At 43.7% G+C, this 17,348-nt stretch overlaps 1 protein-coding gene and 1 non-coding gene across 2 annotated transcripts in view; one reads left to right on the top strand and one right to left on the bottom strand.

Annotated features, from left to right (window-relative positions):
- Window positions 1-17,348, bottom strand: part of STAB2 (stabilin 2) — a 170,094-nt gene that overhangs the window by 29,687 nt on the left and 123,059 nt on the right. Inside the window, exons 45-52 of the mRNA XM_023208579.2 lie at window positions 11,774-11,893; window positions 10,802-10,849; window positions 9,611-9,694; window positions 7,968-8,114; window positions 6,427-6,567; window positions 4,990-5,049; window positions 3,431-3,607; window positions 1,581-1,670 (exon numbers count right to left, since the gene is read on the bottom strand). Coding sequence (XP_023064347.2) covers window positions 1,581-1,670; window positions 3,431-3,607; window positions 4,990-5,049; window positions 6,427-6,567; window positions 7,968-8,114; window positions 9,611-9,694; window positions 10,802-10,849; window positions 11,774-11,893 — 867 coding nt within the window. The remainder of the gene's footprint in view (window positions 1-1,580; window positions 1,671-3,430; window positions 3,608-4,989; window positions 5,050-6,426; window positions 6,568-7,967; window positions 8,115-9,610; window positions 9,695-10,801; window positions 10,850-11,773; window positions 11,894-17,348) is intronic.
- On the top strand, window positions 15,831-15,933 carry LOC111538870. The gene has a single exon (XR_002730482.1). It is a non-coding gene; the product is annotated as a small nucleolar RNA U13 (small nucleolar RNA).

Raw genomic sequence — 17,348 nt, 5'->3', positions numbered from 1 at the left:
CTCTTTGTGTGTAGTAACCGACTCTCCTTATTTAGTGCCAGCACCTAGCAAAGTGCCTGGTTCAGCTTTCTTTCCAGGGTGTACAAGTGATAGCCTTTAACTTTGTAATGATAATTTCTTTTTTCACATGTACCAGGCATAATCATCTGGGCTTTGGAGACATTATTTCATTTAATGCTGGCAACAATCTCAGGGCTTCCTTTCCTGAGGTCACCCAGCTAGTAAGTTGATGGATACATTATTCTTCCAACACACAAAATGCTTTAAGAAAGCTTTTGAGAGGAAAACAAAGTAACTCCCAGCATCTATAGATGGGATGGAGATAGTGTGACTCCGTGGAAGGAACACCAGAAAACTGTGGTTAAAGCCTTGCATATTCACTCATGTACTGTGTGACCACAGGCAAGTCACTGAACCTCTCTGTGGTTCACTGTTTTTTTTTTTACCAGGTGAATAGAGTACATGATTTCTAATACAGGGTTGTTATACAGATCAGACTAAATAATACATTGCAAAGTGCTCTAAAAGCTGCATCAACACACAGAACAAGCAGAGGGCATTCTTACTATCCTTCTCTGATAGTTGTCTATTTTGGTCTAGGGAGACAGGACAAATCTCAAGCGTGTACACTGGGATAATGTTCCAAAAGCTGGAACAAAAAGATGTGAATACTCTTCAAATTCAGTTATAAATTCAATGCAATTCTAATTCAAACACCAAAGGATACTGGCCATAAGATGTACATAGAATGTTGTATGGAACTTGTTGGAATCCTCCTTGAAGGGAATTAACTCAATTGGGAGATGCATCCCTTTTGCCTTTCCTCCTTTCCACTGCCTGGAAAGTGGACATGGTGCCTGGAGCTCCAGCAACCATGCTGGACCTTAGAGGCTGGAACCATGTGCTGCAGAGCAGAAAGACAGAAGGCGCTTCTCTACTAAGCCATCATACTAACTCTGGATTGGCTACCTCCAGATTTCTTTTATAAAAGCGAATAAATCCTTACATATTTAAGTCACTGGATTTTGGCTTTTCCATGATATGCATTTGGAATAATCCTATTAGACCCATTCATCATATGGAATTACAGGAAGGCAGAATTGTCTGGGAACTAGCCAGGGGAGGTAAAAGCTGCAAACCTCTCAGTTGGCTGATCTAGGTAGGCGTAGCTCAGAGCTGGCTCTGACTGCCAAGAAAGGGTTCAAGGTGAGGTCACAGTGGTGGGGCTGGGAAGGAAGAGAAAGGAATGACTGTATACTTTCCTGTTTCAGGAAAGTATCTCACATTGGAAAATAAATGCTCTACACAAAAAACAAAATCAACTGGAAGCTGCTGTCCACAGTGTAAAAGGCTTCCTGCCACCTGCTAAGAGGGCTTGGGTTGGCCAGGATTTATCAGGTTTTTCACATCCACTTATGCACTCTCAGGAGGAATACCTCTGAAGGTAGTGAGGATAAAGAATGAGCTTGCTATGAATGGAGGGAAAGAAATGAACATCTCCTCGAAGGGGCAGTGGTTGGGGAATAGCTTGCTGTGAATGTGTGAACCCCTCCCTGACCACCCTTCATGATGATACTCACAATGTCACTGCCAGCTCCACACTTCACACTCAGCTCTGAACCTTGCAGGGTCTTCCAGGCAGTGGATGTGGGAAGATCCACAGCTAAAACCTGTGTGGGCAATGGTGCCACGTGACTGCCCCAAATTTGGGCTGAAGAAGGGACTGCCCAAAGGAGCTTTACCAAAAAACCAAATTCAGATGCAAATTTTTCCACAAGTTATAACAACTTTAGCATTACAATGACCATAGGTATAACCAATGGGAAGAATAATTGGGGGCTCTCTGGGAGGTTGGAAACTCCTTCTGGAGGGAAAGAGTTGACCAGTTGGACTGGTTTCAATCACCCTTCCATCCCCCATCTATGCTTGGGAGTCTCTGAAGATGCAGTCTTAGTGTATGAAGCCAATGAAAGAATGAGTGGATGAGGCTGGGAAATGACATAGGATGCAGTTATGGGCGGCACTGTGCCCCTCAAAGAGTTATGTTGAAGTCCTGACGCCCAGTTCCTCAGAATATGATCTTATTTGGAAATGAGGTCATTGCAGATGTAATTAGTTGGGATGAGGTAATTCTGGAGTGGAGTGGACTCTTAATCTAATATGAATGGTGTTCTTATAAGAAGCAAGAAGAGGCAAATGCTACGTGAAGGCACAGAAACACACAGGGAGAGACAGTCCTGTGTTGGCAGAAACAGAGATTGGAGGGACTCACTACAAGCCCAGGAGCACCAAGGATTTCCAGAAACCACCAGAGGCAGAGAGAGAAGCATGGAGCAAATTCTCCCTTAGAACCTCCAGAAGGAACAACCTTGCCAGCTCTTCATCTCCGACATCTCGCCTCCAGAACTGTTTACTACCAAGAACATATTTCTGTGGTTTAAGCCGCCCAGTTTGTGGTAATGTGTGACGGCAGCCTTGGGAAACTAATCTAGATGCTGTGGATGAACTGAAGTTGGGGCATTTGGCATTCTTGAACTGGGCAGACTTGGTCCTAGAGAGAAACATGAGTCCTGGATGAGGACTCAGGATGGCTGCCATGTTCCTATATGATTGTGCTTGCTCCTGTATGATCATGTTTGCTCCTAAATGATCTTGCTTGTTCCTATAAGACTGTGCATATGTTCCCATATGATCATGCTGCTCCTATGATTGTGCTTGCTCCTATGTGATTGTGCATGCTATGTGATCATGCTTGCTCCTATATGATCATGCTGTTCTCATATGATCGTGCTTGCTCCTACGTGATCGTGCTTGCTCATATATGATTGTGCTTGCTCATATGTGATCGTGCATGCTCCTATATGATCATGCTTGCTCCTATATGATCATGCTTGTTCCTACATGATTGTGCTTGTTCCTATATCATGCTTATTCCTATATCACGTATGTTCCTATGTGATCATGCATGTTCCTATATAATCATGTTAGTTTCTATATGATCGTGTTTCTCTAATACAGTTAATCAGTTCAAGGCTGGATCAATCAGCCATTTGCCTAGAAATTTTGGAACTGGATGAGTCCATCTGGAAAAACTTGAGAACTGTTGTCAGCAGCTATTTTGGCAGGAGAACTAGGGAGGAGGAAAGGCTGATCCGCAGTAGAGACAGGAATGATGCTCTTGGGTATTGGTTAAAGTAAAACAAAAAATAATAATGGCAAGCCCATGGAACAGAACCAAATGTGGTATACTGCAGGAGCCAATCAACCGCGGCCAGTCAGAGGAGGACACAGTGGGGCAGGGGATGCTGTGGCTTCCTGCACAGTGGAGACGGGGACGCACTCACAGTTCCTAGGCCACAATGCCTCAGTGCTGAATTTTATCACCACCCTGGGACATTCTTGCACTTATGTTCGCATGTAAACTAAATACCTTGGCATCTCGTATCACATGAAACTTCAAATACTCCTTCAGCTTGTCCTTGTTGTCTTGGTTGAACAGGAAGTCCTGTTGTTCAGCAGGTAGGGCTTGGAGGGCTCGGTCAGTGGGCCAGAAGAGAGTGACTGGGGTGTGGATGGGATCAGTGATGACACTCAGCAAACCTGAGTCCTGAAACACAGGGATTCAGCCCTTTGGTGGCATGAGCAAGGTCCAGACATGTGGGCAGGGGATCTGTCTCTGAGGATTCTCCTCCACGCTCTGGCCCACAGCTTACTGGGACTCTGGATGGTTCAAAGGTGATGCAGCTAGAGAAACTAGAAGCCCATCACACCCCAGTCATTCTGACCTACAAATTTTTTTTTTCTTATTTTTGAGACAGGGTCTCACTCTGTTGTCCCGACTGGAATGCAGTAGCACAACCACAGCTCAATGTAGCTTCAACCTCGTGGGTTAAAGTGATCCTCCCACCTCAGCCTCCTGAGTAGCTGGGATTACCGGCATGCACCACCACACTCTGCAAATTTTTGTATTTTTGTAGAGATGGGGTTTTGCCATGTTGCCCAGGCTAGTCTCGAACTCCTGGGTTCAAGCAATCCTCCTGCCTTGGCTGCCCAAAGTACTAGGTTTACAGGCATGAGCCAACTGTGCCCATCCTGACCTATATTTTCTTGGAAAGCAAATCAGAAAGTCAAATTCTGGAGTCCCCAGGGACTGCTCAGGGTTGAGGAGCAGGGAAGAGGGAGCCTCAGAAAGATGCTTGGCCTGCTCCTCCCTATTCTTCTCTGCAATCTGTTGTTCATACTAGAAGTTTCTACTCAATTCATGGGAACAATCTGTGAAGTCAGTAAGATACGGCTTTTTTTTTTTTTTTTTTTTTTTTGAGATGGAGTCTTACTCTGTCACCCCAGCTGGAGTGCAGTGGTGTGATCTCGGCTCACTGCAACCTCTGTTTCCTGGGTTCAAGCAATTCTCCTGCCTCACCCTCCTAAGTAGCTGGGACTACAGGTGAACGCCATCATGCCCAGCTAATTTTTGTATTTTTAGTAGAGACGGAGTTTCACCATGTTGGCCAGGCTGGTCTTGAACTCCTGACCTCAAGTGATCCACCTGCTTTGGCCTCCCAAAGAGCCGAAATTATAGGCGTGAGCCACCATGCCTGCCAGAAAGATATGGTTTTAATTTCTACCTGTCTCACAGGCATAGAGTTTCCAACTCTCCAAGGCTACTTCCCCATCTTTATAATGGAGTTGATAATTCCAGATGTGAAGCACCTAGTACACTGCTGCCACATCTCAATTTCTTTCCCTCTCCCCAGCCTCAAATCTTCTATTTCTAACTCAGCCAATGTACATTACATAGCTCAACAAGCCATATAACATTCTAAGAAGGGAGTGGCAGAGAATGACTTTGCTTTCCAGAAAACTGCGACTTGCCCATGCAGATCCTGCAACAGCTGACTGATGTCAAAGCAAAACAGAAACAACAAAACAAACAAAACAAAACTTCTTTAGGCAGGTTATCCTCTGAGTCAACTACCCCTAAATTTTTACCTGTATTAAGTTGCTAAATTTGATGTAGCCATTCTTTGTTGCCAAAGTCGTAAGATTTTGCTGCAAAGATAGTAAAAATATGCATGAAACTTTTCCTTATACAGTTTACAAGGAATTTAACAAGTGCTCAAGCGAAAAAAATAAAGGTAACATAACTCGGCAGATATACAGATGGGCTCATCAGCACCTGCTTGAGCTCTCTTCTGGCAGCACTTTTCTGCATTCTAGGGACTAGTAGGCTAAGTGCTACTTTTTCCCAGACTCCCTTGCAGCTAGAGCCCCACATGTGATATAAGGTCCTCCAAGCAGAAGCACTTGTGCAAAGCTTCTTGCTGGAAAGAAATAACATGAGGTGACGCAGCTGGTAGAAGGGAGATCAACCCCTCTGGCAAGCACAATGGGGACATCTATAGCCCAGTGTCTAGTGTCCAAGGTGGTGAGGCTGGAGACAGGTGGCAGTCTCAGAGCTGTGGCAGCCAGGACAGCCAGAACAGCCTGGTGGTGGTGGTAAGGTTATCAGGTTAGGTATCCACCCTTTGTGTATGTGTGTGTGTGTGTGTGTGTGTTTAATTAAAAAATTTTTTTAGACAGGATCTCACTCTGGTTGCCCAGAGTAGAGTACAGTAGCATGATTTCAGGTCACTGTCCTCAGCTCACTGCAAGCATCTGATCCTGGGATCAGGTGATTCTGCCACCTCAGCCTCCCAAGTAGCTGGGATTATAGGCATGCACCACCACACCTGGCTAGTTTTTTGTATTTTTAGTAGAAACGGGATTTCACTATGTTGCCCAGGCTGGTCTTAAACTCCTGGACTCAAGCAATCTGCCCACCTTGGCCTCCCAGATTGCTTGGATTACAGGTGTGAGCCACTGCACCCAGCCAGGTGTCTGCCCTTTGTAGGCCTCCCTGGGCTGCTCTGCTCCCAGCTGTGTAGCATCTGAATTAGTCTCTACCCTTCCAGAGATTTGATGATGTATCTACTATCTCAAGAAACTTTTGGTCTAAGTATAGTGGATTCTGTGTTCTGCAACGAAAGACCTTGACTTGTATTAATAAATAAAAATAAAAGTTAAAATTACATTTTCTGTCAATTTAGAAGGAGTTTTACTCCAGATTTAATTTATTTTTTCTTTCTTTCTTTCCCTTCCTTCCTTCCTCCCTCCCCTCCCTTCCTTCCTTCCTTTCTCCATCTTCTAAACCTATCTAACACTACCTGTCCTTGTGGATGCTAAAGAAAAACATATAAAATCCACTTAACAATTTTAGACTTTTACTTATTTACTTCTTATTAAGAATAATGTTTACTAGGCTTTTAATAATTGCTTGAGATTGAAGCAGAAAAAGAAAATGTTTCAAAATGATGACTTCGAATCAGAATAGAGATGATAATATATTGAGTCACTCCAGGCTGAAAATATGACAGAGAGTTTACCTACCAGAATTCTTCCAGAGGTGTCTTTGGGAGTGATAAGCAAATTTTGGGGAGATAGCAATTTGTCTATGATATGAACAATGCCATTAGTACTGATGATATCACTGGATATGATCTTAGCCTTATTATTTATATACACTGTGCCCTGAAATCAACCAAAAACAAAAAAGAAATGAGCACAAAGTGAAATAGACATAAAATTGCTTCTCACAGAATGCTTTACCAACGTGTTAAATTATCAGGAGCAAAACCTGAATATCCAAGTTAATACTTGAGTGTATTTTTATTATTATAAAGTGAAAACAGAGATAACATGTAATTTTCACCTGGAGAAGTTAATTATAACATAGAATCATCTAAAACAGTAATTTCAATATGATTCTCCAGTATGAAGCAAGCAAGCAGCTCAAAATTGGCTTCTTTTATATTTGTTCTATACCTCCTCCCCTGGCTTTCTTCCTTCTGCAAGGCATTCTACAGTCACCATTTGTTTCTCTGTAGTAAGGAGGGACTGGACCAGCCTGGTCAAGTGACTTGGATCAAAAGTTTTCAACCTTTCCAGCTTCTGACTAATGCTACCAAAAGCAGTTCTATTTACTACTTGGAGAGGTCTGCCTCTGGTTTTAATCCTGCTCTAATATTTGCTCTTTGTACAACCTTGGACAAGCTATTTAACCTTTCTGAGCTCAGTTTTCTTATTCGGAAATTAAGGATTAACACTGTCTATATCAAGGGAGTATTTTGCAGATTAAATGAGTTAGTACACATCAAATACTATGTGCCTGCATACAGAAATCACTTAACATATGTTGTTATTATTATTTTTTGAGACAGTGTCTCGCTCTGTCACCCAGGCTGGAGGGCAGTAGCGCGATCTTGGCTCACTGCAAGCTCTGCCTCCCAGGTTCATGCCATTCTCCTGCCTCAGCCTCCCGAGTAGCTGGGACTACAGGCGCACGCCGCCATGGCCAGCTAATTTTTTGTATTTTTAGTAGAGACGGGTTTCACCATGTTAGCCAGGATGGTCTCGATCTCCTGACCTTGTGATCTACCCGCCTCAGCCTCCCAAAGTTCTGGGATTACAGGCGTGAGCCACGGTGCCTGGCCTATTATTTCTTATATTAATTTAAGGAAAAAAAAGAGAAAGCAGACCTAAGGATAAGGCACTTTCTTTGTTTAAAAAGAAATTTAATTTTATGTTCAGGGGAACATATGCAGGTTTGTTACACAGGTAAACTTGTGTCAGGGGGTTTGTTGTAGAGATTATTTCATCACCCAGGTATTAAGCCTAGGACCTATTAATTATTTTTCATGATCCTCTCCCTCCTGCCACTCTCCACCCTCCAGTAGGCCCAGTGTGTGTTGCTCCCCTCTATGTGTCCAGGAGTTCTCATAATTTAGCTCCCACTTGTAAGTGAGGACATGCAGCATTGGGTTTTCTGTTCTTGCATTAGTTTGCTGAGGATGATGACCTCCAGCTCCATCCAGGTTCCTGCAAAGGACATGATCTAGGGGAGAGAGGAGCTAAGGATAACTGGCATCTACCTGAGAGACGGAGATGACCATTCGCTCTCCTTGGAGGGAAGTAGCATTTGAGATCAATTTCAAGTTTTCCAGAAGCAGCTGGTGGCAGGCGACCACATGATACCGAAGAACCTGGGGCATTAAGCCCTGTTTGTCCCAGTCTTTAACCTGTAACAGAAAATCAGAGGGTTCCAGCCAGAGGCAGGAGCCTTTTGCTGCAATGTGCCATTTGGCTCTCCTCTCCTCCATTCTCTCTTCCACACCTCTCGGCCCACCCAGACTCTGGGAAGTAAGCTTTATAAGTGGTCAGGATTATAGAGTGAAGGCTGTTCAGACAAAAGGGAGGAAGTGACTCTAGCTCCTTTCTTGTCTCCATTGTGGAATCTCAGCGTGGAAGGAACATGGGGTTCCTCTGGCCCGGGATTTCATAATACATGTTGCAAAGATCCCAAGTTCTGTGAGATGATCCTCAAAAAAGAATTTTCTGGGAAACACTGCATGGTATATCCCCCTCTTGGAGAGGTATCAGTGCCAGATTTAAACCTTTAGTATTGGGAAGATCATGATGTATCTCTATTTGGAATTGAAAATACAAACATGGCTGTGTGCAGTGGCTCACGCCTGTAATCCCAGTACTTTGGGAGGCCGAGGCGGGTGAATCACTTGAGGCCAGAAGTTCGAGACCAACCTGGCCCACATGGTAAAACACCATCTTTACTAAAAATACTACTCTGGAGGCTGAGGCATGAGAATCACTTGAGCCCAAGAGGTAGAGGCTGCAGTGAGCCGAGATCGTGGCACTGCACTCCAGCCTGGGTGACAGATCAAGATCCTGTCTCAAAAACAAACAAACAAACAATCAAGCAATATTAACCATAAAGTAAGTGTAATCAAAAACCCACAAACTTCTCATTGTTTCATAACTCCTTTAATGACTTTTTATTTTGAATTATAAAGTATCAAGTTCTTTCAAAAACTATTTTTGTGCCTCTGCTTTGCTGGTGTCCAAAATATAGGCAAAGAGAGGCTGGTTAAGTACATGGACTCAGGTTTGGGTCTGTGCTCCACCCCCTGCTAGTCATGTGATCTTGGGAATGCTACTTTCCTCAGTATTCACAGCTATAAAATGGGGATCACAACAGCACTCAACTCACAGGGTTGTTGTGAGGACCAAATGAGTAAATCTAAGCCGGGCACTCAGAACAGTGCTTGACACACTTACAATGAATGTTACCAATTATTATTATGAATGGGCAATCCAGTATGAAGAGCCCCCGTGAATATTAGAACAGTAAAGGCTCTGATCAATCCTGCAAGAAAAGAATCTATTTAAATCTCTTTAACCCAGCATCTCTCCCTCCACACCCGTTTTTTGTCTATGGGAGGTCTAATTCACTTGAGAATTGTTCATCTTCTCCAACCTCATACCTTGTTCAGGAATGTCTTTTAGAAAGTCTCTGGCCAGTGGTTACCCCAAATCCACCTGAATGTTTCTCCTGATAGGGGTCCCTGTGCCAAGAGGCAGCCCCTTCTATTGCTGGTGAGTTCCAACCTGATCTCAGATCTCCTGCTTAGAAACATCTCCGGTCTCGGTTCCCGGGCGAGGCCCAAAGACTATGTTCCAGCCACAGACCTCCCCCTTCCGCCCTCAGTCTTGAGCTCACCCGGGCTTCCTCATCAAAGGCTGCAGATAAAGGTGCGAAAACAGTGAAGGGGCCTGGGCCAACCAGATCTTTCACGAAATGCTCCTGTGGGAAGAAAGGTGGGGCTCACACATCATTTAACATCAGAACATGCAGGGGCTCGAGCTGATACCAGAGATGATGGCACCTGGCTGAAACAAAGACTGGATGAGGAACCTGTGCTTCAGTCTCGGATTCAAATGAAACCCAGATTCTCCGTACCTGAAATCGTGTGTGTATGTTTTTTTCTCATTATAAAATTAACACTTGCTTATTGTATTAAAGATTTTGAAAATATAGCACAAAGAAAAAAATAATAGCTGCCCCCCTAGTCCCACCACCTAGAAGCAGATCTTATTACTTTCAGGTATTTTTTTCCAATGTCTCTTGCACATATCAGTATTTTATATCATTAGGATAATAATACAAACATAAAACATAAGTTGATGTACTCAACTGTTGTAATTGTCTTCTTGCAATTCTAAGATCATATGGTTACTATGGCATATTTTCTTCTAGTTTTTAATGATTTTATTAAAATCTTATTTCTTATATTATGATTTTATTCCAGTTTTTAATATTTTATTCTTACATCTGAATCTCATTCAGATGTATGATGTGCAGAAAGATCAAACTTAATTTTTTTACCCCAAGTGTTAACCAGCTGTCCCAGTCATACCTTTTTCTCTACTGGTGTGATGGGAGTCTTTTCATGTACTGCATTCTTATGCAGAAAATTCTAGAAATGCAGGGTCCCAGACTTTCTTCTACCCTCACCAGCTCTAGAGGCTACCAGTTTATCCTGTATTTGGTTTGAGGCTGAACTCTTTTTTTTTTTTTTTTTTTTGAGACAGTTTCTCATTCTGTCACCTAGGCTGGAGTGCAGTGGCATGATCTCAGCTCACTGCAACCTTTGCCTCCTGGGTTCAAGCAATTCTCATGCCTCAGCTTCCAAGTAGCTGGGACTACAGGCCTGTGCCACCATGCCCAGCTAATTTTTTTTTTTGTATTTTTAAAAGTGACGGGGTTTTGCCATGTTGCCCAGACTGGTCTCGAACTCCTGAGCTCAGGCAATCCACCCGCCTCGGCCTCCCAAAGTGTTGGGATTACAGGCATAAGCCACTGCACCCGGCCTAGGCTGAACTCTTATGGTTAGACATGTACATTTCTTACCTGCAACTGGAAGAAATACTGGGAAGTTTTCGGATTCTTGGGAAGCTCCTGCAAATAAAGAGTAGTTTCACTTAATGCCTGTGAAATATATATAAGAACAATACAGGATTGTCACGGGATGATTTCTCTGCCATCCCTTCAACTGGAAATCTCTAACACCAGGCCTTTTTGGAGCTTCATCTGTAGGCTGACAATTAATGTTCAGAATGACTATGTGCACATAGTGTGAATTCTATAACCTTTCTGGAATCGCCATCTGATTTATGAAAGAAAGGTTCAGCCATTTCCAGAAGTATCTGAACTTTAAGAGCATTTTCTGACGTTCAAATACTAAAAAAAAAATCATTTATAGGTTTAGGGCAGATTTGGTTACTCTATTAACAACATTTGATCAGCCAGAACATTTTCATCCCTCTTTAAATAACTGAACATTTACTTTATAACAGGCAGAAACCTGCAAGTATCACATTGCCTCAACCACTATGTTCAGTACACACACGCATGCACACAAGCATACACACGTACACACATGCACACGCAGCAATCCACACCATGGTAATGTGGTTGAGCTACTGAGCACTCTGTGTCCTTTGTACATATTACCTTATTTTAACAACCTGATGGAGTTGGTACCATCATTATTTTCTTTTACAGATTGGAAAATTGGTATACCGAGAGGTGACATAATATGCTCAAAGTCACATTACTAACCAGGAGAACTGAATTCAAACCCAGGTGTTTCTGACTCCAGAGCTGACAGTCCATCTTAATCCCTACATTATGCTCTTTCGCAGGTCAAATGAATTCCCAGAGGAAGACAATTTCTTTTCGTTGCCGATTTATATAAAATTGCCTTTCATATTTTTACAGTGCTTTACATTTCACCAAGCTCTTGAATATTCCTTAGCTACATGGATTCTTGGCATTTTTAGGGAAGTAGAGTTTACTTTATGGAAACATGTCTCGCGTTACCTGATAAATGCTGCCACGGCAGGTAAATCCATCTCCGACGTAGTTTGGCTTGCAAGTACAAGTTCTTTCTCCTTGCTCAGTGTGGTTGCAGATGGCAAATTCACTACAGCCGCCATTTTTCTGGTAAAATTGCCAAGGGGCAAGGGATGGGGATTAGACCAGTTAGTTTGCCAGCTCTACCGATATTTACAAGGCAATTCTGCGTTGGAATTCGTTTTTGGTTGGACTTCATTTTTGTCTCACTTTCTTTGATTCATTTGTATTGTTTGTCTTTTCCTGAGCTTGCCTTCCGATTCCCTATGCTGATAGGGGCATCTTATTCACCTGGCCTTATATCCTAAGATCACAGGTCCCTTTGAGCAGATCTCCAGCCCTGTACAGTAAGCCCAGAGTTGCCAAATTGGAAAGTTCTCAGCATCCAGGTATTAACTAGTAAGACTCCACCTGTTCGATATTTCCCAGCTTTAAGCTAAATTCTGATCATAGGAAAAGGTAACCATTATCAGATAGAAGGCAGGTGGTATAAAATAGAACACATTGTCCCAGCCCTCAAAGATCTCGTAAGGTGTGGAAGATGGGCAGAGACCTAAAATACAAACAAAGCAAAGCATGATTCAAAGCTAACATCCCTGGGAACACTCATTGCAGGGATACTCACCCCATGTTCCTCTACACATGCATCATCTGACCCCATAGGCCCCTTCCTTGCACACCCTTCCCCATGCTTTCTCAAACTCATTGCCATTAGCAACTTTCTGACATTCTCACCTCTTCTTAGTAAGCTCTCTTCACCTCTTCCTGCAGAGGTCTCTGTCTCCTGCAAACATTGTCCTTCCTGTGCCTCTCAAGTGAAGCTGTTTTCCTCCACTACCTCCACACTGGTGAGGGATTGAAGTGGCAATGTCCTGGCTGTTCTGGGAGAGTGTCTTTCTTACTGTACATTGTCACTTCCAAAACATTTCCACACCCTCATCTTTTGAACACATAGTATCCATAATCCTTCACTAGTTTTTACTCTTTGGTTCTAATGGTGGTGCCTGGATGACTGCCTTTCCCTTCATTCTTGATGGTGCCATCCTTCCCAGTGTCAATACCCTTGCCAATGGCCTCTACCACCTCTGCCCACACCCTCTGGCTTTGCAGTCAACATTAAAGGGCACTGACTGCTCCTGAGAGTTCCATTTCAAGCATCCTTCTCTCTCTCTGGCCACCAACTTTTATCATTTCAACTTATCTCTTCTAACAGTGCAGTCTCCAGCCTCCTTTGGTCCACAGGGACCTCTCCTCCTTTGAGCTTACTTCTTTCTCCCCAGCATTCCTGCCCACCCACTCAGCCCCCTCAGCCCCCAGCCAGCTGGCAAGGTGGAGCACTGTGAGCCTCCCTGGCTCTTCTCTCCCTCCATCACTATCGCTTGGCAAATCCCTAGCCCTCCTGAGCCCCACTCTAACTTCTCTGGGTCTGCCGGGCTGGCAGTGCATTGCCTGAGCAAGTCACAGATACATGCTATCCAGACTCCCTTCAAAGGTATGCACACAGATGCCTGCACTTTTGCAGTACATTTAATTTCCCTCTCTCCAGAGATGATAGTTTGGCTGTGTTCCCACCCAAATCTCATCTTGAATTATAACTCCCACAACTGCCATGTGTCATGGGAGGAACCTGGTAGGAAGTGGTTGAATTGTGAGGCAGGTCTTTCCTGTGCTCTTCTTGTAATAGTGAATGAGTCTCAGGAGATCTGATGGTTTTAAAAATGGGAGTTTCCTTGCATAAGCTCTCGTCTGCCACCATGTGAGACGTGCTTTTCACCTTCCACCATGATTATGAGACCTCCCCAGCCATGAGGAACTGTAAGCCCAATAAACCTTTCCTTTGTAAGTTGTCCAGTCTGGAGTATGTCTTTATCAGCAGCATGAAAATTGACTAATGACATTCCACTCCTCACCTTTCTCAACTCTCAATCACTGTCCTCTCATCTTAGTTGATGAGCCCCACTTGTACCTCATGGGGAAAAGAGACACAGATAATAAGAACCATCTCATCTCCCCATCCTGAGCTTCACCACTTGGTTGGGTCTGAACTCATGGACTCTGCTTTCCTTATTTAACAAGTGTACTAACAACTAACTAACTAACTAATGAACTGACTCATTAATGGACTCACTAGTTCATCACTGACTAATTGACTGACACTACATCTGTTTCTACCTGAGACTGATGCCTCCAACCTGGGCTCTGGGTCCCACTCCCTCTCACCCCTTCCCATGTTTTCCTCCTGTAACAATCTACCTCCTCTCCTCTATCAGATCATACTCCCCAGCACAAAAGCATGCCTTCATATTACTCATCTTGAAAAAAGCCAAACTCTCTTTTCTCTTTTCCTTTAAGAGAACCCATTAGGTATAGATGAATAAAGCCTGACCACGAGTTGGCTCTTGCACCTGAGTGTCAGGTACAGATGGGTTCATGTATTAGTTGCTCTAGTTTAACATAGGTTTAAAATTTTCCAGAGTCAAGTGTTATAAACAATGCTTCCTTCAATCCACATCCTTCTCCATTAACTACCCCATTTATTTGCCCAGGAAGATCCTTACAAATGTGGTCTGTTTCTACTTTCCTTACTTCCAATTTTTTTCTCAACCTACTTCTAGGCTCTTGGTCCCACCTTTACACAAGCCTCCACCCTGATCCAGGTCTTCAAGAACTGAGACCTTGAGAAGGCAGTGGTCAGTTCTTTTCTCTCAACTTACCCTTTGCCTGTACAATCACTCCTCTTGAAACATTTTTTTCTCTTGGCCTCTGTTGACACTATACTTGATAGGTGGTTTTCCTTCCACATTGTGGGCTTTTTTACTGAGTCTTCTCTGTAGGTACTTCTTCCTCTGCTCAATGGCTTAATATCCAGGGCCCCTCTGCCTGCCCCGTCTTTGCCTCTAACTTTCATCTTGTGCTTTAGCCAGTCCCCTCTGTTTAAATACCATCTCTGTGCCAATGACCCCTATATTTGTACCTCTGTCATGATCTCTCCTTCAGGCTTACATTTCACTGGAAATCTTCACTTGAATGGCTACCAAGCAACTCAAACTCAACAAAAAGACAGACCTGTTGATATTTCACCCAACGCTTCCTCATCTGTAAGCCATCCTTATCTTCATGAGTAGAACCAACATGTCTCAGCAAAAAACCTAGATAGTGTCTTTGATTCCTTTTCCTTGTATTTCCCATATCCAGTCTATCAGCAGGTCTTGTTGGTTATCTCCAAAATGCATCCCCTGTCCAATGATTTATCTCCCTCTCTCTCTCTCCAAGCTGGTCTCAAACTCCTGAGCTCAAGCGAACTACCTGCCTTAGCGCCCCAAAGTGCTGGGATTATAGGCATGAGCCACCATGCCCACCTGGCCCCAGCGACTTCTTATTACACCCACTGCTACAGCTCTAGTCAAACCACTCTGTTCTTTCCTGGTCTGCTCTATTAGTCTTTTACATGGTCTTCTTGCTTCTGCTTTTGAACCCCTATCATACACAGTCATCACAGCAGCCAGAATGAGATTTGAGAGCCAAGCCAGACATTGACATTGATCTACATGATCATCCAGTGGCTTCCTAGTCATAACTGGAATAAAATATAAGCTCCACAGCATAGCCTACATGGTGTAAGGTGATCTGGCCCCTCTCACCACCTCCCTTTTATTCCCTTTACTGCAGTCACACTGGCTCTCTTCAGTTCCCAGAACATGCCAAGCTTTTCCTTTTCCCAGGACCCCTGACTTGCTCTTCCTTTTGCTTATACATTCTCCCTAAGATTTTCATGTGGCTGCCCACTTCTCAACATTCAGGAATGAGTCACCTCTGCAGAGAGACCTTGTCCGATCACTACAACCCTTCCCATCTCACCCAGTCTCTGTCCCATCAACATGCTTGCCTCCTGCTCTAGTCTAAATGTTTGTGTCCCCCACCTAACCCTCATTGTGATGGCATTAGGAGGTGGGGCCTTTAGAAGGTCATTAGGTCATGAGGGCAAAGCCTTTATAAATGGGATTAATGCCCTTATAAAAGAGAGATCCTTTTGTGGTTCATTAGCTTGATATTGGGTTTTCACACTATTCTATGAGATGTGCCTCCCTCAAAACTTGTTACAACATTGGCATATTACCCTTCTGATGTGAAAAGAGAAGAAACAAGAGACCCAAGGGAACTCAGTTATCCCTTCTACCAATGAGCAAGAAGGCACCATCTGTGAACCAGGAAGCTGACTGGCAGCAGACACAGAACTGGCCAGTGCCTTGATCTTGGACTGCCCGGCCTCCAAAATGTGAGAAACACATTTCTGTTGCTTATAAGCTACCCAGTCTCAGGTATCCTCTGTGCTGTTAGAGCAGCACAACTGGACTAAAGTAGTTTGGACTGGGGACTAACTCAGGAAAGACAATGTTTCACAGTCCTCGTTGGTAGGACTTGAGCAGAAATAATTGTTCTTGGGCCAGATTTAGCACCAGGATTATTTTGTTTGTTTAGCCCAGTATTTAAAAGAGCTTTCTGAAATTAATTACCATCATTTAAAAATTGGTAAAATTTACATACAAATTCATAAATTTTCATATCTTTTAAAATAGCAGGAGTACTGTCAACACTGGGCTGACACAGTTTAGAGCACCAGTCAGTTGGAGTAGATATTTCCCCATTAGAGCGGCAATATGATTTAGGTCTTCCTATTGATATTATTCCCTGCCTGGCCCCTTATGGCCTATAATTTTACAATCTTGCAATCGAGTTAATTCCTACGGGAATATGCTGCTGAGATACAGTAGCAAAGGACCTTCAGAATCTCCCAGGTCAGCTGTATCAGGAGTCATTTGTCTAAGACAAGGTGGCCATTTTTTACAAAACATGAATGGCCCATGGAAGAATTGCTGTGAAAATTAAGCTGACCACAGTTCTAGTGGTAACAGCTTCATATCTCAGCCCTCATCTTTTCTGTAGCTTCTTTATTATCCTTACATAACTGTTTCATGTAGAGGACATTGATCTCTTGAGGAACTTGCCAGATCAACACGAGGAGATAATGGGAGCCTCAATTGAAGAAGGGCCTTAATTACAGGGTGTCTGCACCGTTCTCACGTCAACAGCTGGAGGCTCTCAGGTGGGAAGTAATATAAACACGAAAACGAGGTGTTGGGACTGGGCCTTGTAGGAAGAACAAGCACCCCAAGAAATGGTCAAGGGCGCAGGTCTTGAGTAAGACAGAGATAGGCTCAAGTTCTGGCCATGCCACATACTAGGTCTGTGACCTTGGGCAAGGGCCTTCACTCCTCCCAGTCTGGTGGGTTGAAGTGTCCTAAGGACTGGATGCAACTGTGGATGCAACTAATTTAGAAAAAAGAGTCTTTACAGATGTAATTAAGGATCTCCAGATAAGATCATCCTAGATTAACCACTTAATGCCACAAGTATCCTTGCAAGAGGAGGAGAAGACACAGATACAGAAGTGAAGGCCATGTGAAGACAGAGGCAGAGATTAGAGTGATGTGGCCACAGGCCAGGAATGCCTGGAGCCACCAGAAGCCGGAAGAGGCAAGGA

The sequence above is a fragment of the Piliocolobus tephrosceles genome, chromosome 10 (assembly GCF_002776525.5).
Source record: "Piliocolobus tephrosceles isolate RC106 chromosome 10, ASM277652v3, whole genome shotgun sequence".
In the NCBI taxonomy this organism is placed as follows: domain Eukaryota; kingdom Metazoa; phylum Chordata; class Mammalia; order Primates; family Cercopithecidae; genus Piliocolobus; species Piliocolobus tephrosceles.
Note: the sequence above shows the minus strand (reverse complement) of the source record. Positions and strands in the feature narration are given on the sequence as shown.